This window comes from Paramormyrops kingsleyae, chromosome 13 (assembly GCF_048594095.1).
Source record: "Paramormyrops kingsleyae isolate MSU_618 chromosome 13, PKINGS_0.4, whole genome shotgun sequence".
NCBI classification, from domain to species: Eukaryota; Metazoa; Chordata; class Actinopteri; order Osteoglossiformes; family Mormyridae; genus Paramormyrops; species Paramormyrops kingsleyae.
Window position 1 is genome coordinate 32,001,239 of NC_132809.1, and position 26,859 is coordinate 32,028,097.

Consider the following 26,859-nt stretch of genomic DNA (forward strand, 5'->3'; position numbering starts at 1 on the left):
AAGTGCTCAAAATATCGTCTACCAGAATGTAATGTCTGGAAGCTACGATGGTATTAAAAATTTGCAAGCCTAAGCTAAACTCTTATTGGTGTGGGGGGGGGGGGGGGGTCCAATTTTAAACACGCTGTGTAAACTAGTTAGTGTACATTAATTTGTAGAGGGGTAGCGGCTAACGCCTCCCTAAAAGGGCTGTGCCCCTGTTTCCATACTCTTTAGTGTATATAATGTAGTCCTGTATGGATTTTAATGAGTGTTTTAGTCCATAACCACATGGTGAATGAGGCCACAATCTTTCCGTGCTGTAGGATCGGTGGACTTCACCACGTGAGGGCCTGCAGTCGCCTCTGTCTGCTCACATTCTCTCTCTCTCTCTCTCTCTTTCTCTCTCTCTCTCTCTCTCTTTCTCTCTCTCTCTCATTATTTGAATGGCCGGCTTTCCTGTATGAGGGATGTAATGGGGAATTTAACTGTGTAAAAAGGGCCTTTTATGGGTCCATTAGCCATCGCCGCCCCTTTGGACAGTTTGTTTTCTTGGCTTCCCAGGTTTTATGGGCTGACTTCTTAAATTAGCTCCGGGTGGGGCTGCGTGTTTGGGGGGGAGCTGGAGAGAGGGGTCAGCCAGAGGGCCAGACAAAGAGAGGGAAGTCCAGGTTCAGCCAAATCACTGGGCCTGCGGTGGACGGGGGAGGGCAAAGTCAGCCAAAGGCCAGAGGGGAAGGCCGGGCATCCCCACGGAGAAGGGGCATGACGGGCAACAGACGGACTGACAGCCCTCGCTGCAAGCAGAGCTTTGTGTCCCACTGGACGCCTCTCGGGGTCTCTGTGATGGCGCCGATGGCCAGGGGTTCGATGCTTGTCCGGTCACGAAAGGTGAACAGGCAGACCGATGTGTCGCCTCGGAAAATGGATCAGGCACCGTGGTTGATGGTGAAAATAGCGTGAAAATGAAAGCAAATTGAATATCGATGAAGATGCCTTGCTGGGATGGAGTGTGGGGGGGGGGATGTTTGTTTACCGTCAGGCCTGCCCGTTCTTTAGGAGTTTGGTGGAATGGGGGGGGGGGGCATTTGGTGCCTCAGACATCCTCTCAAGGACGTCACTGTGAAATGTCCGTGAAGGGGGGGGGGGGGCATTGGGGTGTCTCCTAAATGAAGCGGGGACACAGATGGTAGGGGCACTGGGGGGGCATGGTAGGGGCACTGGGGGGGTGTGGTAGGTGCCCTGACCACAGCATCTCCAAGGCTTATTGATCTGTGAGTGAGTGGCGATGAGGATGACACAGATGTCCTGGGATGGAGCATAATTGTGATTGATACCAAATTGATGTCTTCCCTGCAGTGCCAATTTGGAGAACTGGGAGCATAAATCTGGGTGTGTGTGTGTGTGTGCGTGTGCGTGTGTGTGTGCGTGTGTGTGTCTATGTTTTGCTAGCTTTTTTGGGACATTTTACACTGTGATTGCTATTTATAACATCAATTAGTTTTTGTTAATTTTATTTTAATTTGTACTTCTTTCATTTGGGATTTTGAATAAATCGCATTAAAGTGAGACTACAATGGACCATCCCTGTGTGTGTGTGTGTGTGTGTGTGTGTGTGTGTGTGTGTGTGTGTGTGTGTGTGTGTGTGTGTGAGAGAGAGAGAGAGAGAGAGAGAGAATGCACTGGCAAAATACAAAAGTCACTTTAGTCTGTCTGCCACTGAATCTGCACTGAATCTCCTTTTGTTCTTACCCTGACAGATCCATACTTAGTTAATCTTAATGAGTCATTCATGTCGGCCAAGCAGGAGTCAGACCTTGCTGGGCTGCTGGTCGCTTGGCTGCTAGTGTGGGGGGGTCTTGAACCTCAGACACTAAAACCATCCACTGTATACATCAGGCTACACTGAGATCTTCTCTATCAAAGCTGATTCCTCTGAGAAATGGTCCATCGGCTGCTTGGAGTTATAGAATTTTCTAGAAGGGTTGACTGCGGGCACCGCCGATGCCCCTCAGAGCATTTGCATTTTGTCTCAGATGCTCTGGCCCCAGAGAGGGACTTGCTGTACGGCATATGGCGCTTTTAACATGCTCCTATAATTTAGCACTGCATCATTTTATGAATGTATTATTTTTAAATAGATTGTGTGCAGCAGCTGTAAGATGGAGAGGGTTCTATCCTATGAGAAGACTTGTTCAAAAACACACCGTTACGACAGTTCCTCCAGCAGATGCCTCCTGTTTCTTTGAAGGGTTATTCATGATTTGGCTCTGCGCCTTCCATGTTCTTATTCTCCAGAACAGCGTTTCTCAACCCAGTCCTCGTGGTTCCCCATACAGTCCACATGTTTGCTCCCTCCCAGCTCCAAACACACCAGTACCGGGTATTCAGTGTTCTTGATTGTTTGGTTCAGTTGTGCTGGGAGCTGGGAGGAAGCAAAAATGTGGACTGTATGGGGAACCACGAGGACTGGGTTGGGAAGCACTGGTCTGCAAGCTTGCTGCTTGTTTCTAGGTAAAAGCCACAAGTCTGCCACAAGCTAATTGGTAACTGCATACTGAAAGCAGTTAAAACTCGCACAAAACTGCACATTTAATAGTCTGATTAGTCTTAGCTTGAGTTGCGCGATAAATGTCCAAACTGTCATATCACAGTATTTTTGCTTAGAATTATGACCCATGATATATATATCACAATTTTTTTTGCTTCTTTACAAACCAGCCAAACTATAATGTATGTATCAATGTTAACTATTTGACCACTTAACCAACCATTCTGTCCTTATAGGAAACATTCCTTGTAACTTTCTTATAATAAACTTAAGGTACGTAATATACTGCACATAAAGAATGACTTTGGAAATGATATTTTTAGCAGTCCAACTGGTATATGCAGTTTCTCTTTTTGTTTTTTTTAGTTAAGTGGTTAGAAAAGATTGATTTAAATTTTTAGTTCAAGATCAAGTTACTAAAATGAGACTGACAGACAGATAATTGACGAAGAAGTGAGATACGCAGACAGCACTGAGAAGTCATGCCGGCTGAAACGTCTTTGTTTCACATGCGTCTGTCTGTTGTCATACTGTTGCACCCTCTGAATTTTCAGCTGTTGCTTGATCGTCCGTTTGTTCTGTCATTATAATAAGAGTTAAGTAGTTATGTACGTGGATACAGTAGCAACCAGTCATGAGAAATTGTCGTTATATCACCCACCCCTAGTCTATGCTAAACCTTTGTTTAGGGTGGTTGCAAATCAGGAATTGTTCCCGCTACTGACCATTGTGTCTCTTGACTGGAATGTCTTGCCATTATCATTATTGAAAGTGTGCTTGATTTGAGTACTAAATGAGCAGAATGTAAGGCGTGAAGCACAGCCTCACTCGTCGCTCTCTCCTTAATTAAGCCATCGTTTCTACTGATGTTTTTTTTTCTTTAAATCTCTGGTCCATTTCCACTTCATCGGTTCTGCGTTTCACAGCCACATTGTGCCTGCCGTTTACCCTGCGGGTGAGGAGGAGAAGTTCATCTCGGGCCGGTGACAGATTGTTCATTGAGATGCTTAGTCTGCTGATGTCCTCTTCGGATTTTCTGCTCTGTGTTTGAAACTTATCCTCTCGTTTTGCTAGTGAGATATAAAGGATGAAGGGTGATCAGTCACAATCCTGATCAAACTGGGAACTTCAGAAACATTAAGAAAACAATGAGCCCCAGTCATCTTATTCCACTATTATGCAAGATGGGAACCAATGAAAAATAAAATTTTACTGAAAAAGGAAACTTTTTGCCTGAAAGGTTCAGTTCTGGGAGTCAGGGTCCCCCCCCCCCCCTGACCTGCTCTCCTGAGGAGATCAGAACTGTTTAATTTTTCAGTAAGTAAATAAAGACCCGGCAGTGATCATATATAGATCTGGGCTGTTTTCCCCAGCTTTTGCCTTGGAAGCAGTTTTTATAAATCTTTTCCACGGACTGCAGGATTATTCCATTTTGAATTTAAAGCATTTATAGTAAATTTCCCTGTAACATAAACCCTTTGATTTTTTGATGTGTTTATATAGATTATCGAGCTGTATCTGTCAGGAACGTATCAGCTACAAATTCACGTTATAGCATTAGCCTTGGGGATGTCATATTAACCATAACTCATCTCTTTTATTTATCGGTGGACTCTTAGCTTATTAAAGCAGCACTAGAACCCTTGCTGTGGTACCCTTGAAGGTGGTTTAAAATATTGGGTCTATAAATGGGCGAAAATAGATTTTCTTTGGTTAAAAACAACGTATAGGAAACAAATACAAATATTAGACCTCTACTGTTCCCTTAACGCTTTTGTTTACATGGGATATTTGAGCAGTGATTCTACGACACATGAAGGACACCACATCTTAAGAATCTGTTATGGTTTTCTGCTCTGCAAAGTGGGCTTGAATGTACCAGGAGCTCAGGGACCCTCTGGAGGTTGGGTTGTTTTGGGTGGGCGGAGCAAGTGAAGCCCCACCCCCCACACAGATGGCCTGGGGTGGGGCCAGTGGCAGGGACAGTAGGGGAGGGGAGGGAGGGCTAGCAATTCTGCAAGGTGTGCGTTTTGTGAAGGCAGGGAAGCGTCAAGACGGAACAAGCCAGCTTCCTTGTAGAGGGATTCATCCCAAGGACAAGGCGTTTCTGCCAGCAGAGCTGCCCTCCCCCCTTCCCTGCATGAAGACGGCACAGGTTCACCCAGTGGCTTAAAAATAGACCTGTACCGTGCCTCTCAGACCCAAGAATAAGAGATGTAAGGTCATTGTCACTGTTTGGGGATATGGCTCTGAACGTAACACTATTTTGTAATAAAACTGTTTTCGGTATGCGAGCTAATGGCCTTGACACTGAATGTGATTTTATTGCCACACCATCTGTTTGTTCCGGGTGAGCTGTGCATCTCGTTAATTCTCCTTTGCTGCTGTTCGTGCTGTTGCTGTTTTTTAAGCCGTTATTGACCATTGTTTTGATTCGCTTGCCTGTTGGATGCCGATCCCCAGATCTCCAGAGCTTTTTCTTTTCCCTCAGCAGATTACATACCTAAACTTGTGAATTTCCTGCAAACTGAAATGCTACTATCCGCTGGTGTGTGTATGTGCCCGTGCATTCGCATGGGCAGTGTTGTGGTAAATTATGAGCTGTGCTTTTCCCAGTTGTTTAAAAGCACTGGCTGATGTACTATTCACCATGGTTCAGGCGAGGGCATCGCTATCGCAGCAGACAGGTTTATAACCATGCATCATTTTGTTTAGTTACTCTAATTGCATTTTTTCCCAGGAATTTCTTCTGCAGGCGCGTGTGCCAGCAGATGTTCCGGACATTCTGACTGCCAGCCTCACACCGTTGCATGGACTCATTAAAAGTACATTATCGAAACTGAGGGTGATGTCGCAGGTTGGCTGGATACAGGATACAAGCTGTTTCACTGAATATAGGATAGAATGGTGCAGACCAGTGTTTCTGAACCTGGTCTTTTGGGGCCAGGTTTCTGTACTCGCTCAACTCCTCGCTAACAGTCCACAAGGATCAAAAACGTGGCCTTTCTGGGGGTTCCCGAGGACTGGGTTTATTCCGTTTATTCAAACGGCCACCCCATATCGCATGCAAACATCTGGTAACCGGTAGCTGTCCATGCAGTGACCTGCGTTCAGCCTAGTTGAACAGTGAGTAGCGTGCAGTTTAAGGACACACTACAGTGCTTACCTTTGACCCGCTGTTGTATTCTATAACAAAGTTGCTCAACTGGAATGACTGAGAGATGCAGTTTCTGTGCATATGCAAAAGTACAGTTTGGATGAGTGTAAGCTAAAAGGCTAACTGGGGGAGGGGGTGTGTGTGAAATGCATCTGTAGTTAGGGCAGTGGACCATGTGCCTTCAGGTTCATCCAGTGGGATCTCAGAGGAGACACTTGAGTTCTTCATCAAGGTGACTCTAACCAGTGAAGTCTTGCTGTAGAAGAGCCTGTTAAGTATTCTAACCAACGTGCACTAATTACTAATCAGTCAGTTCTGTTGGTCTTTCACTAATCCTCGTCTGAATGCCAAGCAAGCTCGCAGTGTTTGGAGCGCGGGCCCTACTGAGGCACATTCCATAGTTGTGAAATAAAAATGAAATGATTGTTTTATTTTCCGTGTGTATGAGTAGAGTTACGTTGCAATGCTTCTTTGGAATATCCCCTCTCGCTCTCCTTTTGAGACATACACATACATACATGCTGGTGAGAGTGTCCTAGGGGCCTGAGCGCAGGGTCAGCCATTTATCTGGCAGCCCAAGAGCGATCAGGGGTTAAGGGCCTTGCCTGAGGGCTAGACAGCAGCATCATTCCAGGACTGGAAACGGCAGCCTTCCAGTCACAGGCACGGGGTCCTAACCTGCTGGAAAATGTGCTCACAGGCAGAGAAGGAGAGAAGATCTCCAAAGCAGAGGTCATGGAGAAGACCCCTGAAGCATGCCCCCCCCCCCCCCACCCTCCTCTGTCCCACACAAGGGCAGCTGCATTGTTGCTGACATACCAAGTGAGAGTGAGAGATGAACCAAGGAAAGCAGGAACTTTGGAGGTAGAATGAAAGTGGGATGGAAAAAGATGGAAAGGGGACAATATAAAGAGAGGACAGATACATCTGGGCATGTGCACTAAGGAGATGAAATAAAGGAAGGAAAATATATTTAGGGTAGGGGGGAGTCTGTGTCATGAGAGGAGCTGGACTAGAATAAGGTAACTGTGTGGGCAAGCAAGAACTCCAATGGTGCAGAGTCACCAACTGTGGAGGTCCTTGGTTTGACACCACCTACTGTGTGCTGATTGGTCAGTAGCCTATGTCAACTACCCACCCATATTTTTTGATTTAAGGTCCTGTAGCTCAACAAGTCGAACATTGCGCTAACAATTTTTGGGTTCAAGCGTCAGATAAATGACTTAATATGGGGCAGGATTTGTCCTGTATTATTCCTTCAGATTGAAAGTGGGAGATGGGTAGAGCAACCTTCAAAATGCCGGTGACGACACACATAGAGCAAAAACTGAAGAAGATCTGAAGACACATATAAGGAAAGTTGAGCAAAAAGGTGGGACTTCAGCTAAATGGAAAGCAAAGTTTTCAGGACCTGCAGGTAACTTTAGTGTTGATGGTGAAGATGTAGAGGAAATAGACAGCTTTGCCTCCTTGAAACAAAAACAAAGGATCCTGCAGTCAGATATGTCACAGTTACAATGACGGCCCAGGGGGAAGAATCTTCAAAAATACTGACACATCTTGGAGAACAAAGATCAGAATTGTATTGTGCAGAATATATGGTAGGAAGAGTAATGACACGTTTGAACTTGGTGCTGAAGTAGGGTTTTAAGAACATCGTGGAAAACAAACAACTCAAGTGTCAGCTTTGACTTGAAGCGTAAATGACCAGACTGAAGTTGCCTTATTTTGGGCATATTATGTGAAGACCCAGTGCAATGGTGAAGACCATAGTTCTTGGAAAACTTGAAAATAAAATAGGATGAGGATGACCTGCAGTTACATGGATTGGCTCTTCACAGTGAACATGTCCTTGGAAGGCCTGGCGTCGGGCAGAACATTCTAGAGGAATGTTGTCTATATGATTGCCAAAGGTCAGCGTTGACTTGCCAGCTGATAATAGGTGTGGGTGGGGGCTGGGGTTGAGCTACGTTAGTGATGACCATGCAGCCTGGCCAAGTCTGGGGGGGATAAAGTCCAGCCTTCTTTGCGGGCAAACCGATAGTCCTGAAAGCTTATCTTTCATTAGTGCAGGTGAGCCGCCCTTTGATGCAACCAGCAAAGGTCATAGGCATAACTTCTCTGTCTGTTTAGTGGCAGAGGGCGAAAAGATGGGAGGCATAAATTGATGGGAGGCTGTAGAAATTGGGACAGTGGGATCTTTTGAATGCCTTTGACTGGATTTGTGTTGTATCATTGGTGTGACCCAGTGGGGGTTAATGGAGACAATGGTCCCACTCGGTGCGTATTGCAGCTCAGTTGCATGTTATGTCATGTCCGCACCTATAGGGGGCTGTATGGTGTTGGTAAGCCGGCCCCATCCTGTCAGGCCTGCGCTTTGGGTGTTGTCCTTTAAACTCCAGCATGCTAGTGCTGACAGGGGCTGCTTGTCACGTGGAACCTCTGTCTGTCCTTGTATCTCGGCAGATTCCCCCCCACCTCCCCCACACCTTGTCTGTGAAAGACTGTATGATGTGTATAACGTGCTGGGCCGAAGCCTGCATGTACGAAGCTTTGTAAGGGTGAGTTCTATCTCTTATAGGATTAGACTTGGGTTGGCGTTCATGGGAGTGTATGGAGTTTGAGTTTTGGCATAGAGTTAATGGTGCATGCTGGGAGTATTTTCAGGATGGGGTTCAGTTATTCCTGAAATCAGGGTGGGATCATCATGTTCTGGCAGTAACCTTTGAGTTTAAACTAGTACTGTTGGTTATTAACATGGAGTGATTATCTCCCTAATGTGAATTATGAACCATCAGTCGTGTGGTTTATTGCATTATGCTGGGATCTGGGGTTATTCCAAGGTCTTCTAAGGTGGGGGATCATAAGATATTTTAATTTTATGCACAGGGGCTAGCCTTATTAGCCAATGATATGTTTTCAATTGGTGTGGGCCAATGAGATTTCAGCCGGGGCTCCCTGGCTGGGATTATGTTTCCGTCATGGCTTGTTGCAGTATACCGGCATTAGGCTGAAGGTGTGTCCATTACAATGTCGTGTATAATGGAGGAAACGGCGTGGACTGTGTGGGTCCCTGAGGACTGCATTGGGAAACACTGCCCTAGGTTGGCGATCATGGGGGGCCTTAACATTAAGGTGCCGGCATGCATTCCAAGAGGGGAGAACTGGAAATGAGAAGCCCGACTGCAGGCACGAGCCGTCAGTCACACGGTGAGCACCTGTTGGCTTGGATGCTAATGTGGTGGACTGAGCTGACAGTGTAGCCATCACTGCCCTCATTGGTCTATAATCAGTCCCAGAACCCTCTCTTACCCCCTCACTTGTTATGCTGTCCGGTTAAAGCTGATCTCATAACAGTGGGCCCACGAAATGGCCTTTGACGTGAGAGACGTCCTGCTTATCTATCCTGTTTTTCAGCCGACGATACTGTGGCCTGTGTTTTTATAACTGAGCCGAATGGGTGAAGTGGGTTAGAGTGGACCGTCACGTGGGGAGTTTGGTGTAGCAAACTGGCCCCTCTTATTACAGTCTCCCGTCTGGTGGATGAGGAAGGATTAGGCTCTTAGGGCTACAACAGTTATGACTGTTGTCCAGGGATGGAAGAAGTAGCATGATGTTACCGTTGTGCTGCTATGATGTGCAAAGATATGTGACTAGGTAAACACTGGGCTGGAGCTGGAAGAGGCCAGGCCTTACTGGTGATGCAGTAAATCAGGCTGATCTGTACACCCTTACCCTGGGCCTCATGGAGGGTAGTGGTCACTCTTAGTATCTTAGTGTTTTTGACCATCTTGATTGTTGATGACTCCTGTCCCCTCCATCACACTGAATCTTGGGTTGGACCACTGAGGATGAGGGGTGGGGGGACGGGCGTGGGCGTAGTGAATGGTCACCTTAATGAACAGCCCACTTTGTCACACCTCTGTGTAACAGGGTGGTGGAGCCTTGATGGTGGTCTGGTAACATTTACCAGTTACTGTACAGGGATGAGAAACCATTTTCAGAGGCGGAGTCCCATGTTAATCTGCTGTTTCTCCTGCGTGTTAATATGCGTGCTGGAATTTGTGTTCTGTAATGCTGGGACCAATGTTTTAAAGCGCAGCAATGATGTCTAGTCACTATTGTAAGAATTAGTTCCTTTTGAAAGAGAAACTAGTTTGGCTCAAGATATTAGAAAGGTCAAGTACTGTATAGACCCTTCCAAATTCATTGCTGTTACTTAAAAATTGATCAAACAAAAGGGAGTTTAAATGTAATGCTTGTTCTTCTATGTATAGCCATAGATAAGCTCCATAGTCTATAATTAAATGCTGCAACTACAGTTACATTTTGCGACCGATCTTTAATTTCTGAATTTATCCAGAGAATTGAGCTATATTTGAATAGTTGAATGTTATTCTTACTGAGTGTAGAATATTCTATTCTATTCACTTCCACCATTTAGAACTTATAATTGAACTAATACATTCTGAAAATGTAAATTACTTATGTATAGGCTACATGTAATACTATGGAGATTCTAGCAATTTGGGGATATTTAGTCATTTTCACCAGGGGTCCTACTCTCATTTTATTTTACTTTGTTTTGGCTCCCTTGCCCTGCAGTGGTCACTGGCCTTCTAGAAAAATCTCTGCATTCGTGGCTACAGAGCACATTGTGTGTGTATGTGGTCTGTTTTGTCACTGGGGTCAGGTCACTTTCAGCCAGCTGACTTAATGAAGTTGAAGTCCTGTTTGTTTCAGTACCCAAATGTTTTACATAAAAATATATAAATAAAACCCCTTTTTTGGGTCAGCTGTCTTTAGAAGCCCCTTGTTCTGGGGGGTATGGAGTTTAAACCGCTGAGTTTGTGTGATGTTTTTAACCTTTCGTGCTGGCTGTCATTTGGACTGCCAGCCTCATTTCCAATTTGCCTGCTGGCCAATGAGATCCGCAGCTCTCCTCTGCATAAAGGTCAATGGGCTGAACCATCCTGTCATTTCAGACTCTGCATTACATTCTGAGAATCCCTCCTTCTGTTCCATCTCCTGCCTTGCAGATTCTCATTGTTTTCTGCCATGACCATTTTACCTGGCTCTCGTGTTCTGAGGGTGTGGTGGCATCCGTTCGGCAGGGGAAGACCCCGTCCCTCCATTAATTAAAATCATACTTCATTAAAACTCCATGTCATGCTATTGGTTTTACTTTGACAGTGATTCCTAGGCCCCCCTTTGCATGACCTTTTATAGACGCAGCCTGAGGCACATGTGGAGCAGCAGAACAGCAGGTGATGGGCATCCTCCTGCCCTTCCCGGCCCCTCTTCCAGGGGAAAGGCAGAGGAAGGAGCCGCATACCTGCACAGAATAATCTTAAAGGGCTAAAATACCTTCCCCCGCCCTGTTTCACAGCAGGCCAAAGCCCATGGCCTGATTAGCCTGGCCTAGAAACAGCCACATGTGCTAGACCTACGTGTCATGTGACCTCCCCCCCTCCCTTTCTATCTATTTATTTTATTTATTTATTTTCCTCTGTCAGTGCATTATTGTCATGAAGAGGATTACAGTCACCACTAAAGCAAAACATAACATGTCACAAATGCATAAATGGAGTGGCTAATTAGCACAGACCTTCGAGATGAAAAACAAAATGCTGAATAAGAAGTGATTAGTATAAACACACACACACACACTAAATGCCTCTCTCCCTTTCTCCCTGTGTAGTGAAGAGGGCCATGTTGTAAAGTGGTTCTGCTTTCTATACTCCTTGTACTCGGTCAGATCTATTAGACGTGTACTATAGCTGTATCTGGTAGTCCACTGCACCACTGCATGACCGTGATAGCCTGACTTTCTGTAACTTTCTCTCTGGGTTCTCTGATGGGGTTTCTGTGCATCTTGGCCATTGCTGTCACTTCCGTCGTCTCGTCGGTCACAGACAGAGACGGTGTAGGTTGTAGCTTTATGTATATCTGTTCGACAGTGATAAACGAAGGGGCGATTCAGAGCTGATGTGGGATGTTAGGATGGGTTGGAGGGAATTGGGGGGGGGGCTGGGACACTGATGGATTGTTCCATTGCACAGTGTGATGCTCAGCAAAATTCTTGTGCCGTGTGGAACTGCACAGCCTCTGTGGTGGACCTCCTTGGAGGAAACCCCTAACCCTAACCCTAACCTCCTGCCTTCTGAAGGAAAGGTCTCGGCCGCTTGGCCAGTCTGCCAAGGTCTAGCTTGGCCCCGGGAACGGCCCGGCGGGCAGGCTGAGGTGCGGCCGTCTGTAGTCGCGCAGCGGTCAGCGGGGCGGGGCGTCCTGGCCATCGGCTTCGTGACTTACAGGATATGACACGGTGGCACCTCTACTGCAGTGACAGGAAGCTACTTTGGAACATGACTTGTCAGGGAGAGAGAGGTGAACACAGGCAGCGCGGCACTCAGAACGGATGTTGCCGCTACTGAGGTTTTTAAGCTGGTGAGGCGCCGCGTTGTAAAAACAGCATGATGTGCCGTCTGCTTCAGTAAGATCCTTCATGTGGTGTGCGGGGGGGGGGGGGGGGGGGGGCTTCTTTACTCCCCCTATGTTCTAATGGTACCAAATCACAGAATCTTGCTATTGCTGAAATCCAGCCTAATTTATTGGGTACAGATGAAGCAATGGAGGTATGATGGACGGACATACGAGATCAGTCCTTATGGACAGAGACTAATTTGGTGGGGGGTGGAGCTGAAGCCATTGTTGGAGCCCCACCTACACCATAAAATGCTGGTGAAATCACCAGGAACAGGAACCAGGAACCCTTTACAACTTGGGCTAAAGCATAAGTCTGGCCTGGCTCATGGATATAAAGCAGGGCTGTTCAAATCATGGTCCTCAAAAGCTGAGACCTGCTGATTCTCCAGCCTTCCTTTACCTGTGAGCCAGGTGTGAAGCCTCTGACCAATCAGAATTGGTAATCATTAGACTAACTGCCTGGTAGAACAGAAAACAAGGCCTGGATTAGAAATCGAGGTTCAGATTTGAAGAGCCCTGATATAAACCATGCGAAAGAAACTCGATGTGAATTGTCACGCCCACTTTGGCCCTTGATCTTCCGTCAGGAGCTGGCGGACATGCGGCACGTCCATTCCAAGCTGAAGAAGCAGTACCAGGAGAAGATGGCAGAGCTGGCCCACGCCAACCGACGGGTGGAGCAGCACGAGGCCGAGGTGAAGAAGCTCCGGCTGAGGGTGGAGGAGCTGAAGAAGGAGCTGGGCCAGGCGGAGGACGAGGTTGGTCATTAGCGGGTCGTAGGTTGCTGGTGGGCACGGGTCGGTGGAGCGGTGTGGAGATGTGGGCGCACGGCCCATTGATCCCCTAATTGGCCGGCTAGTCAGCTGGAGGTGGGAGGTGGGAGGGGCTCTGACCTGCATGTGCTCGCCCCAGAATCTCACTGGAGGTTTCGCAGCTAGTGAACTGCATCTCCCACTGTCACTTTCGTGTGTGCTGGTCAGCTGGTTCTGGGAGGGTGGCACCAAAAGCTGGGAATTCAGCCTCGAGCTGCTTGCAGACCAATTCAAGGATCTCCAGAAAACAGAAAATGGATTTTTAATCAATTCTCTGTTAGTACTGCAGAATGTGCTGATTACTGATCTTATCTTGTAGACTCCCAAAGTTGACACGCTCCTTTGTCAACTTTTACTTAGGAAAATAGATGCCAGTAGCTCATGTGAAACAGATGCTTGATGGGGTAACTCTGGTTATTGCCTCTCTGTGTATCGGCGTGTCCTCTGAGTGGCTAATCCTCCCCCTGTTCTCCCCCTGCTTCAGCTGGATGAAGCTCATAACCAGACACGCAAACTGCAGAGGTCTCTGGATGAGCAGGTGGAGCAGTCGGAGAACCTGCAGGTGCAGCTGGAGCATCTGCAGTCCAGGTCAGTGCAGACATTTGGCAGGCAGCTCTCCACCCCGTGGGACTTCAGTAGAACCGCTGGTTTGTGGACCTTTAGGTTAGTGCGTGTGATTAAGCAACTGTGCCTGTAACCTATTGGCTGGTGGCTGTTGGAATGATTCCAGTGAAACAAAAAAACCCACTTTGAGCAGAGTAATAAGTAGTTAAGAGTTTACATTAAAAATAATTATACAGTATTTACAGTGACCCTACCAAAATACAGTAGTAAGGTAAAGCTTGGATATTCTTAACAAATACACAGGTACTGTTATCATGTGTATTTGGAAAAAAATATTCCAAGTATAATTTACTGTACGTATCAAAAATTTTTACTTGACGAGATCTTATTTGCAAATCATTCTACGCAATTGTGTTATACTCGTGGCAGTTTATTAATGAACTCTGTAATCTATTAAAATGCCTTTTTATACTTTGTTTTTGAGGTATTTTCTTAATGCTACTTTCTTATTTCAAATGGGAAAGGGTATATAAAGTCTATTCTGCACCAGTCTGTTTAACCTGAAACTACCTATCAGGGTTGGGGCCATTCTGGAATGCATTGATCAATTCCAGTCCAAATCAGGAAATGGAACTGGAGCTGGGATTGGAAAAAAAAACTATGGGGAACAGAATTGGAGTTGAATTTGAATTTCAGGGAGATTTAAGTTCCAACTCCAGTTCCATTTCCTGATTTGGACTGGAATTGATCAATGCATTCCGGAATGGCCCCAACCCTGCTACCTATCGACGCTAAGTTTAGCCTATTGATAGATATATGTTTCTGAGGCTAATGGAACAAATACATATACATTACCTGGAATGTGAATCCTAAAGGTATTGAATAAAAGTTACAGTTTGATGTATCATTCTCTTGTCTTTTAATCTATTTGATTTATCACAAACACATAAAGCATACATACTTCAGATATTGTCTCTTTTATGGTCAAATGGGCAAACTGCTCATTACATTTTCAAATATAAATGTGGCTGGGAGGTAAGTTACAGTGAAACTCACTAATTAATTGCCTTTTTAAAGTGTAATAGAGTTACATGAAAATTTTTCCCAGAGCAAAGTGCGCATAATGAAAAGCCAGACAAAGGTCACGCTGATGTGTTGCTTATGTTGTGCTGGTTTTTCCCAGTTTACAACATGTTCTTCATGCAGCCAAAAAATCAGGGTTTCTGAATTGCCCAAAGTGTATGATCGTCCGTCCGTCTGCCTGTCTGTTGGGCTGGGTATGGGGGTGGTTGTTATGCATGCATTACATTACATTACATTGTAGGGACTAAATGTCCCCACAATGTGGTGATAACCTGTTATTTTGAGGTCGTAGGGACCACAAGGGGAAACTCAATTTTATAAAAATCTGTCACTGCAGTCAAAAAACTACATATGCCAAAAGACTTGTATTTTGTTTGTTTACTTATAGTCATGGTTAGGGCTGGGTAGGGGTTAAGGTCGCCGTGGATTAGAGTTCTCCCCATAGAAATGAATGGAGAGTCCCCACAATGATATGCATACAAGCATCCCTTTGATCTATGTCCTGTTGCTACCGTTCTGGACTGAATCTGCATAACACCGGCCTGGTTGTATGGAAGATAAAAAAAGGAAAAAAAAACCTTATGTGCAAAAAAATGTCTGGTAAGTCAATAAATGTGTGAGAGGCAAGTAAACCAAGTCTCTACTGAAAAACCCGTGCTCTTTGTAATAAAGTAATGGCTCTGGAGTAGATTTGCCTGAATGTGTTTATTAAAGACAACAATTGTAACATTAAATTTGTAATATTTCCTTCCATAATGGTGTTTTAGAGATTCAAAAATCAGAAAACTGAATGAAATGGGAAGCGTTGGGGCCAGAGCAGGTGCAGATAATCCTCTCGCAAACATTGTACACCGGTACGGTCCACCAGAAGCCAGCTTCTCAGGGGCCTCTGAAGCCAGCGTAATGTGACAGGCAAGCTGGCGTGTTTGATCTCACTGCCACAGGTCCCCCTACAGTCAGCGTTACATCGTTAGCACTGGCAGCCAATCGCAGGCTTCCGCTGCTCGCGGCTGGCCACTCAGCAGCCTGTTACCATAGCAACAGAGCGAGTTCGTCCCACCCTTAAGCAGTGGAGGATGCTGTTGTAAGCCCTCTGGAACAAGGCCACCCCTTCCAGCTTGTGAGAAATTCAGCCTTCGCTTCCCAACAAATCTATTATAATTGAGTCCCGGGATTTTGGAAATAAGGTTTTTTGGATGGCTTCTCTACAATAAAGATTAAATATTGAGTAAAACAGGGAAATTATCACCGTGGTGGAATTTAAGTAAATTTCACCATGCCGTGGTCAGAAGTTGAATCAGTCACTTAGAAGAAGCCTTTTGATTTGAATTCTTTCTTTGATGCTCTGCTGTGCTTCATGCTTCCTGCACTGCAGCTCCTTGCTGCTGTCTGTTCAGTTTAGTGCTGGGTTGCCAGTCCCATGCTGATCCCAGACCACTCTGTTTTATGCTCTGGGGGGGGGGCAGTACACAGCCTTCCATTTTCTCCCCTCTGCTGCCTCTCCATCTGGGATGTAGCGGTCCAGGCTTGGAGATGCAGTTGTTACTGATGCTCGGGTGGCCCATTCTAAGCAGTCAGGCATGTTCTGATTGGCTGGATGAAGGATGCAGTGGCCGTCTGGGCCGTCCCCGGTTCAGATCGCAGGGCTGAGATGGACCCTGCTGGTGTTGCTGCTTCACTCTATAGCTCATTGCCTTTAATGGCTTCTCCCCAATCAAAAATCTCCTGAAGAGCCTGAGAGCTGACAGCAGACTGCAGAGCTATGGATGGAGGAGCACATGACCAGCGACCCCCCCCCCAACAATGCTGCTGCCTATTCCTTTGCATTATGGAGCATAAACAGATATCCATAGGTCATCATAATGCTCTGAAAGCTGGGTGGTACAAGGCAAGGCGGATGTAAACACCATCTCTCCCCCCCCCCATGTTTAGCTGTGCCCCCTCCCATACGACTTGTCCCCCATTTCGTTGCTTTCTCCCCCCACGGCGTCGATGCCTCCCATACAGTTATCTCCCCCGTCAGCCGCTCCGGCCCTCAGCCGCTCCGGCCCTCAGCCGCCTGCCCCCCTTCATCGTGCCGGCAAGACTGGCACTCAGGCGGCGCCCGTGTGGCCGCTGGAAAATGACCCAGAGGGCTGGCGCATGGAGTACGACGTGTTCAGCGTGTACTGGCCGTTGTTGTGGGTTTCTGGGCCATTTTGGGTCAGACTTCACAGTGCAGCGCTGTCTGCTGCAGGCTGCTCAATCAAACATTCAAAGCCTGTTTTTGCGTATCTTTATTTCCCAGAGTGTTTAAACATTTATTTCTGATTATTTTATCACTTGGTAGTTTTTTTAAATGTTAAGTACATTGCCAGCATTCAAACCCATGACTGCTTGGTTCTGTATAGTACCAGTCACAGGGACATATTTTATTCCATGGGTGGACTCTGCACCAGAAATTAAGTTTAAAATGAAATTAAATGAATTGATCCTTTGTTTTACATTTGCACAAGTATGAGTACATTGTACTCATGAAGTATGAGTACATTAGAATGCTTCTCTTCACATCCCATCTTGCTCTATTGGTCAGATGGTGTGTGTGTTCGTGCGTGTGTGTGCATGTGTGTTATGTATGTATTACATTCAGCTCCCACAAGGGGAAACTCAGTTTTAAAAATCTCTGAATGTAATATAAAAATGTGTGTGAGAGTGTGTGTGTGTGTGTGAGTGTGTGTGTGTGTGAGTGAGTGTGTGTGTGTGTGTGTATGTGATCCACAGTTGCTTATGGGGAAGGCAGGAAGGCAGGTCCCGGGGTGGATTTGTTTGTCATTTTACTCCTTTGCAGACAGAGCTCTGCTATTACTGCATCTGAAGATTTTACTGCCCTCCTTATTGCAGGCATAAAAGAACCATGTGCTTTACAGTCTTCTCTCCAGTCCATAACAGTAAAGTTGATTTCAAAATCAATAGACAGGGACCCTGGGAGGGTTCTGTGGGATTGGAGTCCCTTTGCTTCATCGCTGTGGGCTCCTGTGCTCCTCTTCCAGACTTTCATCTGCAGGTCTCCTTCTTGTGTGTGCGCCAAAGAAACACGCGTGCGCCCACTGACATACACACACAACACGCACGCACACACACACACACGCACACACACATGTAGGGTAAACATATCCTTATGGGGACCGCTCATTCATCTCAATGGGAAAAATGCTAATGCTAACTATGACAACCTTAACCCCTACCCTGCCCTAACCAAAACCATGAGTAACCAAACAAAGTACAAGAGTTTTTGCATTTTTAGTTTTTTCATAGCAGTCACCGATTTTTATAAAATAGAGCTGGATATTTATCACGTTATGGGGACATTGTGTCCCCATAAGGATAAGTATACCCGCTCGCTCGCACACACACGCACACACACACACGCACGCCAACTCGCGCCTAGTGACCACAGTGAGGTTGGCAGCTGTACCTTGAAGATTAAAGACCTCTGTCGGCCAATAATGTCACGTTAGCCTCCTTATATGCTGGGCCTTCACAGCTGTCGCTGTAAATTCCTACCCGTCGCCATCACGTCAGGCCCCTGCGAGGTGCTTTAAGTCCCTCGGGGGTGTAATATTTACAGCTCGGTTTATAGAATGTATAACAAGGACAGTAAAAACACAGCGGGCTCCATAGCATCTCTAGGGGGCTGGAGGCTCCAGACTTGTGCAAATACCTACAGGCCGTGTTTCCCTAAGAGTCAGGTATCTGCCGCAGTGAGCGCAGGAAAGTGAAATTGTGAAACTGAACCCTCGTCTGCTTTCTACAGTTTTTTCGGTTGAGTCCCCCCCCCCCCCCACACACACACATAAGTGCCATTAACTCATTTCAGAGTGACTGCTAACCTGCTTAATGAGTCTGTGAGAAGTTGAACGTTAAGGTGTTTCTCACTTGGCGAGGTGCTCGGCTTTGATCGTGCCAGGCCGCATGCATGAAGTGTGCGACGGTCCGTGGTGCAGTGGGCGAGGGCTGAGGTACGTTTGACGGGAACCTGGATATCCACAGAAGGACATGTGCAGAAGATGGGGTCTTAGAGAGTTGAGGAGTGAGCTGGTGCTCACGGCCAGTAGCATAGCACCCAGTTATTCCATCTTCATTTGCTTGGACAGGTGTAAACTCCCCCCCCCCATCCCCAATTACTGGTTGAGGGGGTTTCCATCAATGATAAAGCAGTCTGCCAGCAAGGAACTGAGCGCAACCTTCCAGCTAACTGCAGAAATTCTACCCTCATATGTCTTATGCGTGTATCCCTGTAATGTTTCCCATATTCCATTATTTTATCCACATAGTTGTAATGATGTTGACGTGGTGACCATGCCTGGTGATCTGAAGTATCTAAGGAGGGTTATTGAGAAGAACCAAGACAAAAGGGGCTACAGTCGCGTGCCTGGGCACAGTTCAGCAGACGAGGTTCACCACGAGGACCTGAAGGACGTGCTTTCTGCCGCAGGTTTTGGGCCACTCGCCTTAATGTGACCCGGCTGAGCGTTTAGGTCCAATCTAAAAGCTTTTAGAGAAAGTGGGTGTCTCCAGTCAGAATGCCATTACGTGCAATTTAGTGCCATTAAAACTCTCGTCAGTTGGTCCCTGCCGGGGGTGCGGTCTGGTTCCTGTCACTACCAGGAATGGCAAGAATCTTCCAGATCCCATAGAACAGCTCTGGCAACACTCATATCATTAAGTAAAGACACTGTGTATGGAGGTGAGCTTCACAGGGGCAGAAGATTCTGCAGGTAGGCCTGGTCACTGATGGGCCACTGCCACCTAATGCTTGCAGAATGTGTTGAATTCATTATTGAAGACCCCATTAGCAAAAAAAATAAAAAGAAACAGATGGGATTTGAGGGACAGTGTAGGGCTATTTTCTAGAGCAGTGCTCCTCAATCCAGTCCTTTGGGGCACCAGACAGTTCACATTTTTGCTCCCTCCCAACTGCAGCACAGCTGGATCAGGTATTTGGTGTCCTTGATTGGCTGGGAGCTGGGCGAGAGCAAAAATATGGGCTGTCTGGGGTCTCCAAGGACTGGGCTGAGAAATGCTGCTCTGGAGGAACAGAGCTGACTCTCCTTCCTGTGGCTGTCGGTATTTACTCTTCTTTTTTTCCCTTCCTTCCTTCCTTCCCCACTAATCAGCAGTTAGCATGCATGCTCACACCTCTCAATGACCCTCCCTCCGCTTTCCCCCCTTTCAGTGAGGATTGGTATTAAACGAGAAAAGCTTCTCTTTTCTTTTTTTTTTTCTCGTAATTAATCTGCATTTATTCTGATGGCTGACAAATGTACCGAGCTGTGATTTTCGACGGCTCCTGCTGCTGGGACACACATTTCCGGCAGATTAAGTCGTCGTCACCCTACCGGAGTGAGACGACAGAACGACGGGGCCGGTGGGTTTCGCGGGTGGAGAGTTTGCTGGTTTAAGGCATTAACGGCACTCACTTCCATTTTCTGCTTATCATTTAATTACCACGCCAGCTGACAGACTGCCTGCACATACATTATCAGAAATACATCCTTTAATTCTGATATACTGATGAATATTTACCTCTGACTTAATTTCAGCGAGTCATAAATTATGGCAGCTTTTCAAGTTTAATTTCACTGGTGCTAAACTCGAGCCCATGGTAATCATCTCTGTGTTCATAAGCATTCAAATATACAGAAAGACATCTAAAAGAGAGACTGAGAACTGCTGATTATATTACAGGTGAATGATAGATTGCACTGCTTTATAAATGTGTCTTGTTTACTTGTTCTCCGAGACAGAAAGTATCATGGACCTGCCGTGTGTCAAAAGGCCTGTCATGTATTGTGACAATACAATCTTCTCTGTCATCTAATCGTAGTTTATTGCTTTGCAGACCATTGCACTGATTTTTTTTTCTGTAAAATACTTTCTATAGCAGGCTTCTCAGCTGCGTTTCCATTACCCACGGTTTAGGTCAGCCTCTGTTGTTTATCTTCATTTAGGCTGAAGTTATAGCCCTGCATTTTTTGTGTACTATGCAGCTTGTGGATCTAACGCTCTTAAATAGTATATTGACTAATACTACTCTTGGCTGTATATATGTGCCTTTGCCCTGGGTGACTTTCGTACAGCATAAAAAACGCTCTATGAAGAACTACAGATCAAATATTCTAAACTGATTAAACCCAAATGCATAATATTTAAAGTCATTTTAAGACAGTACTACTAGAATACAAGCAGAGGGCTACCGTCCTAAAACCCCAGGAAATGGTCGTTCTGTGCTCTGACAGTGGTTGGTGCAGTGACTCCCCCTCCAGGAGGATGAGATTAGTGGGCATCTCGCATTAGGACTGGAACAGGGTAAAGAGCAGTCAAGCACATGGCCAACCATAAAGAAACACGGGGTGCAGACAGAGTTTCAGGATGAGGATTAAGTTATGGAGCCGTTCTGTCTCCCAGGCCCCCAGCCACAGATGTCTGCTGGGATATCCTTGAGTGTGTGATATTTCTGTCTGATTCATCTGTCTCTCTCTCTCTCCTTCCTTTCCTCAGACTACGGCGCCAGCAAAACCCAGGCCTGTTTGGGAAGATGCGCTCATCTCGGTTCAGCTCGGAGAACCCAGAAGCGCCTGCTAGTGACCTTGATGACGAGGAGGAGGGCGAGCTGCAGATACAGATACCCTGAGCATCACCGTCGAGATCCTCCTCACGTCGGAGAAGCACATGGACAAACACACAGTCAGCCAGCAACCAAGACTGCAGAGAGTCTGCAAAGTGACATCCCGAACGTGTGACTCTGTGTGGATCGGAGCTGTAGGTTTGACACCACAAATATGTCTGTCTGCTTGATGTTCTAGCTCACTGCCCGAGGACACCGATGCAACGCACCCCCTCCTCATCCTCTCAGGAACGTCCCCCCCCCCCTCACTGACAAATGACCACAATCCCAAAATGTTGCTCTACTGTTGTGGAACTGAAATGTCAAGGACATTAGAAGAGGAGTGTGTTATGTATTGCTGGTATCTGCAGACAAACAGCCGAGACCTCTCTGGCGTGATCTCTATCCCTTCCTTCCAGTTTGGTTACTCAACACCAATTTAGAATAAACCATCCATAAAAGCAATAAGAACAAAGTTTACTTCCACCAGCTCCATTGAAAAACAGTGTAATTAGGACCAAGCCATTTGTGATGGTTATATTTGAGATTATTTATCTTTTTATATTGAAATGTATTACAGTGTTTTGTATTATGCTTTATACAGTACCGTTCAAAAGTCTGGACTCGCCTACTTTTCTATCTCTTAGTTATATTATTCATGGCAATGAAGTGACACATATCAAATACCGCAACCACCAAGAGAGGTATTCAACATCTCAACATTTTCTCAGATTTTAGACTCTTCAAAATAGCCTCATTTTGCTTCGGTGAGATGACAGCATTGCAGACTCTTGGCATTCTTTCAACCAAAATCCAGATGTGGCCACCTGGAATGCTTCTCCAGCAGTCATGAAAGAGTTTCCACAAGTTCCAGGCACAAGTTGGCTACCTCACTCTTACTCTTCGATCCAACTCATCCCAAGCCGGCTCAGTAGGGTGTAGGTCGGGGGATTGTGGGGACCAGGTCATCAGTGACAGCACTCCATCTCTTTTCTTGTTCATAAGATAAACCAATACTTACAAAACCTCAAGGTGTGTTTAGGGTTGTTATCTAATCAAAAAACAAATGATTTTCAGTAGGCATGTCCAGACTTTTGACCGGTAGCGTAGCTGTTGTATGTTACTAGCTGCATGTCTGTGCTGAGCCATGCCTCCGTGTTTCCCAGAGTCTATCTTATTCCTATTTCTGTGTTTACAGAGAGGTCATGTATCTTTGAATTCCGTCATCAGAATTTAGGTACATTTAAATATGTTTTTCTTTTCTGAATTACGATTCTGGAACATTCACTTGTGTGCGCGCGCGCACATGCCCTGTTCGGTGGTCATGGGTCACTGCTAGCCTATGGGAGCCATTACCATGCGATCACCATAAAAACCAAGGAGAAGCAACCTTCAGAAAGTAAATGCTTGGTGTTTATGGAGGTGCTGGTCATAGTAGTTGCTTTTTATATGCTTTTAGTTATGAAAAAATACAACGGTGTTATTTATGGGGAAATATTCAAAATTTAAAAAAAAAAAGTCTCAGCTGATACTGAATGTTGTATCTGAGCATCCTGGTGATGCCAACCATTGTGGATAACGTGTTCTTTACCGGTCGGTGTGAAAAACCTTTCTGTAGTAGTGGTCATCAGCAGCAGATCTTTCTCACGGAGTCCCATCAGTCTCACCTACCGGAAGCTGGCAAGCTTGTAGAGTTGTTGCTCCTGCCTTAATATTTTGATACATTTTGCATAGGAAAACAGTCTTACTAAGCTTTTCCAGCCCTTCAAAACACTTGAAGTCTTGGGGGGGGGGTTTAAACTTTGGAGCTCGCCACAGAGTGAAAGATCTTTTCAGATCTGTAATGAAGGAATCGGAAAAACAAAACATTTCTATCATAAGTGCTATGAAGCTGGTTCTTTCTTGAGGTATTACTGTCTTTGCGCCTTTGGTCTTTGAGAACAGGCCACAGAGACAGAAATGAAGGGGACAACCACCCTCCCTTTGCTGTGCGAAGTGCATTCTTCTGTCTGTTGTCTTTATTTATGTGCCAATGTTAGCTTTTGTTTCCTCCGATATGTCGGTGGACGTCATTTCCCAGAATCCGTCTTTCCATATATATCTTACCCACTACTACAAAATAAAGAAAACCACTTACCACTGTATCCGATCAGCTCGCGTATCGCAAATGTATGTTTTTAGAGTTTCATTCCAGTTAACGGAGTAATATTCTTGGAATGTAACTGTGATGTTGTAATGATGTCTTGGTGTAATGAGTCGGCCCAAGTGGAATTTTGTGTGTTCTGCACCAGTGTTTCTCCTCCCGGTCCCCAGAGACCCCCAGACGGCCTCTGTTTTTGTTTCCTCCCCCTTCCCAACACACCAGGTGTAGCAGGTATTTGGTGTTGATTCGTTGGGAGCTGGGAGAGAGAAAACATACAGCCAGTCTGAGGGTCCCCAAGGACTAGGCTGTAAGACATTGCTCTACACTGCATTACACTATGTGCATATTGTGTAGTGTTTCACCCAAAAGTGACACCTTTGATTCTTGTCAACTAAGTGGTTACCTCCCAAAATGCACCAGTTTTAACCAAAAAAGGTTCTAATTTGTGAGGTGAATATAGTTCTAAGGTCAGCCATGTGATGGATGTAAGACTGGAATCGGGTAAGGTGCTGTTAATGGTGCAGAATGTGGAAATCTGTGTCAGCTCCGCCTGTCTCCCTTTCATGGCACTTTCTGTCCTTGTTCTTAGATGTCCATTATAACCTTTATGATACACCTGAAATAGAAGGTTCTTCATATAAGAAATTAGTTTTAGGCTGGTGTTAAAGTGAGAAATACGTGTTCTGTTTGAGTGTTCCTATCGGATTTTATGGAGGAATATTTTTAAACCGTGTGATTTAGTTTTATGTGATGTGTTTACTTCTCTAAATACTTGTGCTGTCGAACTGAATACCGTTGTCAGCAAAACTCCCCCAGTCTTGACTGTCCCAGGTCCAGTAATGAAAACCATGCACATGCATGTTGAAGAGACTACAGCGTTGTGCTTTCTTTTGTATTAAATTTTCTAACAAATGTATAGTTGTTTGTTGTTGGTGGTCCACCTATTCCTCCTTAAGTAGTTATGCTACTGAATTCTTGGGGGTGGGGGGCTTTTGACAAGGGAGATCTCTCTCTGTCCAGTTAGTGTGACCATTGCTGATGCTGAAGTTTACTGTGGCAATATAAATGTTGGAAATGACTCTCTGATGCATCTTAACTAATGTAGCGCACCCATGGCTAATGTAGTGTGTTCCAATACCCCACTAGAGGGCATGAGCTAGGATGGCCCAGAACACAGACCCTGAAAATTTCATCCCAGAACAGCTCCCAGCGAGTCAACCGCAGCTGTGCACAGGCTATGCGCTAACACACAAACGCAAACCCTGAAGAACTGTCCATTGCCACCCTTCATCAGATTTACAGTCCGTGCTTAACATGCATTATCGGCTGTCCTGCGCTGCAGTGTATTACAGACCTTGCAGCACTTAAGTGCATCTTAGAACTCTATTCAAGGTGCTTTCCTCTCCCTGTCCATCTGCACAGTCATCCACCTGCATTTTCTTCCCGTCCATCAAACTAAAGTCATTATTGTGAACTTCTCTCTGTCCAAGATTGCAACAATCTGAGCAGTCAAAACCTGTTAAGAAGATGATGGATGGGTAAATAATGACAAAATGGAACAAAAATGAATAAATGAATGGGAGAAATAATTGCTTGAATAATTCTGTCCATCTAATATGTCTGTAACCCGCTGTCTTAATCTGATTTGAAGGCTTCCTTAACTGTCTTTTCAAAGGCAGCGCCAGGCTGAACGGAGAGGCTTCATTCCAGCCTGTGCTAAGTGCTGTAGACAAGCGACATAAGTGACCTGGTTACCTGAACGGAGGTAGGAAATAATGAGGTTGCAGCTCCCAGAGGTGGTGGTGGTGGTGGGGGGGGGGGGTTATCACCAACTCAATGCCCGGCCCGTTCATGGATCTTCTGGTCAACATCACTTACCAGGGAAACTGGGCTATTTCTCTGGAAGGGGTTTAACCATAAGTACTTTGAAACAGTGTTGACTTTTAAAAGTAGCCAGAGTGCATGTTAGAACATTAAACTGGGTACGGAATAAGGAAAATACCCTGAAGTAAAGGGGGACCTATGCTGTGCTTCGTAGTTAGCAGCATGGTTTCAGGCTGGTGAATAATTTTTCAAAGTCCTACTTTTTCTGGATTTTATAATAGCTTTTCTCAGAAAAGTGTGGCCAGAGTTTGCAGTCGTGCAGCACCAAGGGCTTTGCCATTCAGGGTTAGTCCCGTCGTTGACTTTCTACACCAGGAATCCTCTCGTTTTGTCAGCCATAAGCAGACTTGCTCAAGGACTATGTTACACCTTTGGAAAGAGAGAAGTTGTGCAATTTAGACCAAGATCACACCTGCATGGTAGCATGTGTTCATCATCACAGGGGAGCCAGCCTAAGTGTTTCATGCCTAAATGTTTGCATAGATAATGTGATCTTGGACTGATGTTGAGTGTTGTACTGAATATGGGACATAAGAAACCACACTGCTCGATTACGGCATAAATCATCTTCGTGATCATTTGCGATCACGATTATTTAACATGATTACTCATTGACTTTGGAAATATCATGCATTGGTTGAACTCTTACAAAGACTTATCTTTTTAATAGTAGATTTCCCTGAAGCGTAATTCGACTGAGAAACAAATAAAAAATGTGGTACAATTTCCGTTTTATCGCAAATGTTTTGTTCTGAATATTATCAGAAGCCAGTATCGTAGTTGTAATTAAAATTCGATGAATTGCCCAGCCTTAGCCCACACCGTGTGCCATTGTCTCAGGCATGTAAGCCTGGCATGTGCTCGTCCGTCTCTAGTTTTTTTTTTTTTTTGAGTGTGGCCAGGGCTTCTCTGTGCGAGTGACACCCCGGGACATAATGTGTCCCCGCATGTCAGCATCGTGCCAAATCCCCGCCACTCCCTGTTCCATCCCCCCGCTTGTTCCAGATGTTGCACATTACCATTAGTAGCAGTGAGCATGTTCCTTCCCGCTAAATACACTGTAAGTTCACACTGCACACTCTTACAGCAATGACAGCAAATGAGGGGGGTGAGTGGTCCCTCACTGATGGAGAAACAAACTGCATGGACCCCCCTGTACACTGGAACTTTGAGCTCTGGTGCTGCTCTTCACTCCCAAGCCCCCTCTCCCATCCCAGTTCCTGACATTCATACGATATAATGTGGCAAGATCTGGGCCCAGCTGAAAGCTGATTGGCCCCCGGAGTGACCCCTCCCCTGTCACTTACCGATTCAAAACATACCATTGGCTAATGATTAGGTTGGCTCCTCTGTATGAATAATGCGGCATCTAACGCCCCCACCTTAAGAAGAAAATCTTCTTAAGGTAGATAAGATCTACTGGATAAGATCTTCATTGAATTTATTTAATATTCCTTGGGGCGGGGGGGGGGCTTGTGTCCAACAGCATTACAAAAATAAATCCCAGTACAATAGTCCTTAAATCAATGAATTAATTAAGAAAGTGTGTAGTGG

General features: G+C 45.6%; 1 protein-coding gene across 5 annotated transcripts in view; it reads left to right on the plus strand.

Moving 5' to 3' along the window:
- Positions 1–25,022, plus strand: part of ccdc102a (coiled-coil domain containing 102A) — a 65,548-nt gene extending 40,526 nt beyond the window's left edge. For all 5 annotated transcript variants that reach the window (XM_023827251.2, XM_023827250.2, XM_023827252.2 and 2 more), the window contains 3 exons: positions 12,761–12,931; positions 13,470–13,573; positions 21,173–25,022. In XM_023827251.2, the coding sequence (XP_023683019.2) occupies positions 12,761–12,931; positions 13,470–13,573; positions 21,173–21,305 (408 nt within the window). In that variant the 3' untranslated portion in view covers positions 21,306–25,022. The remainder of the gene's footprint in view (positions 1–12,760; positions 12,932–13,469; positions 13,574–21,172) is intronic.
- Positions 25,023–26,859: the final 1,837 nt, after the last annotated feature.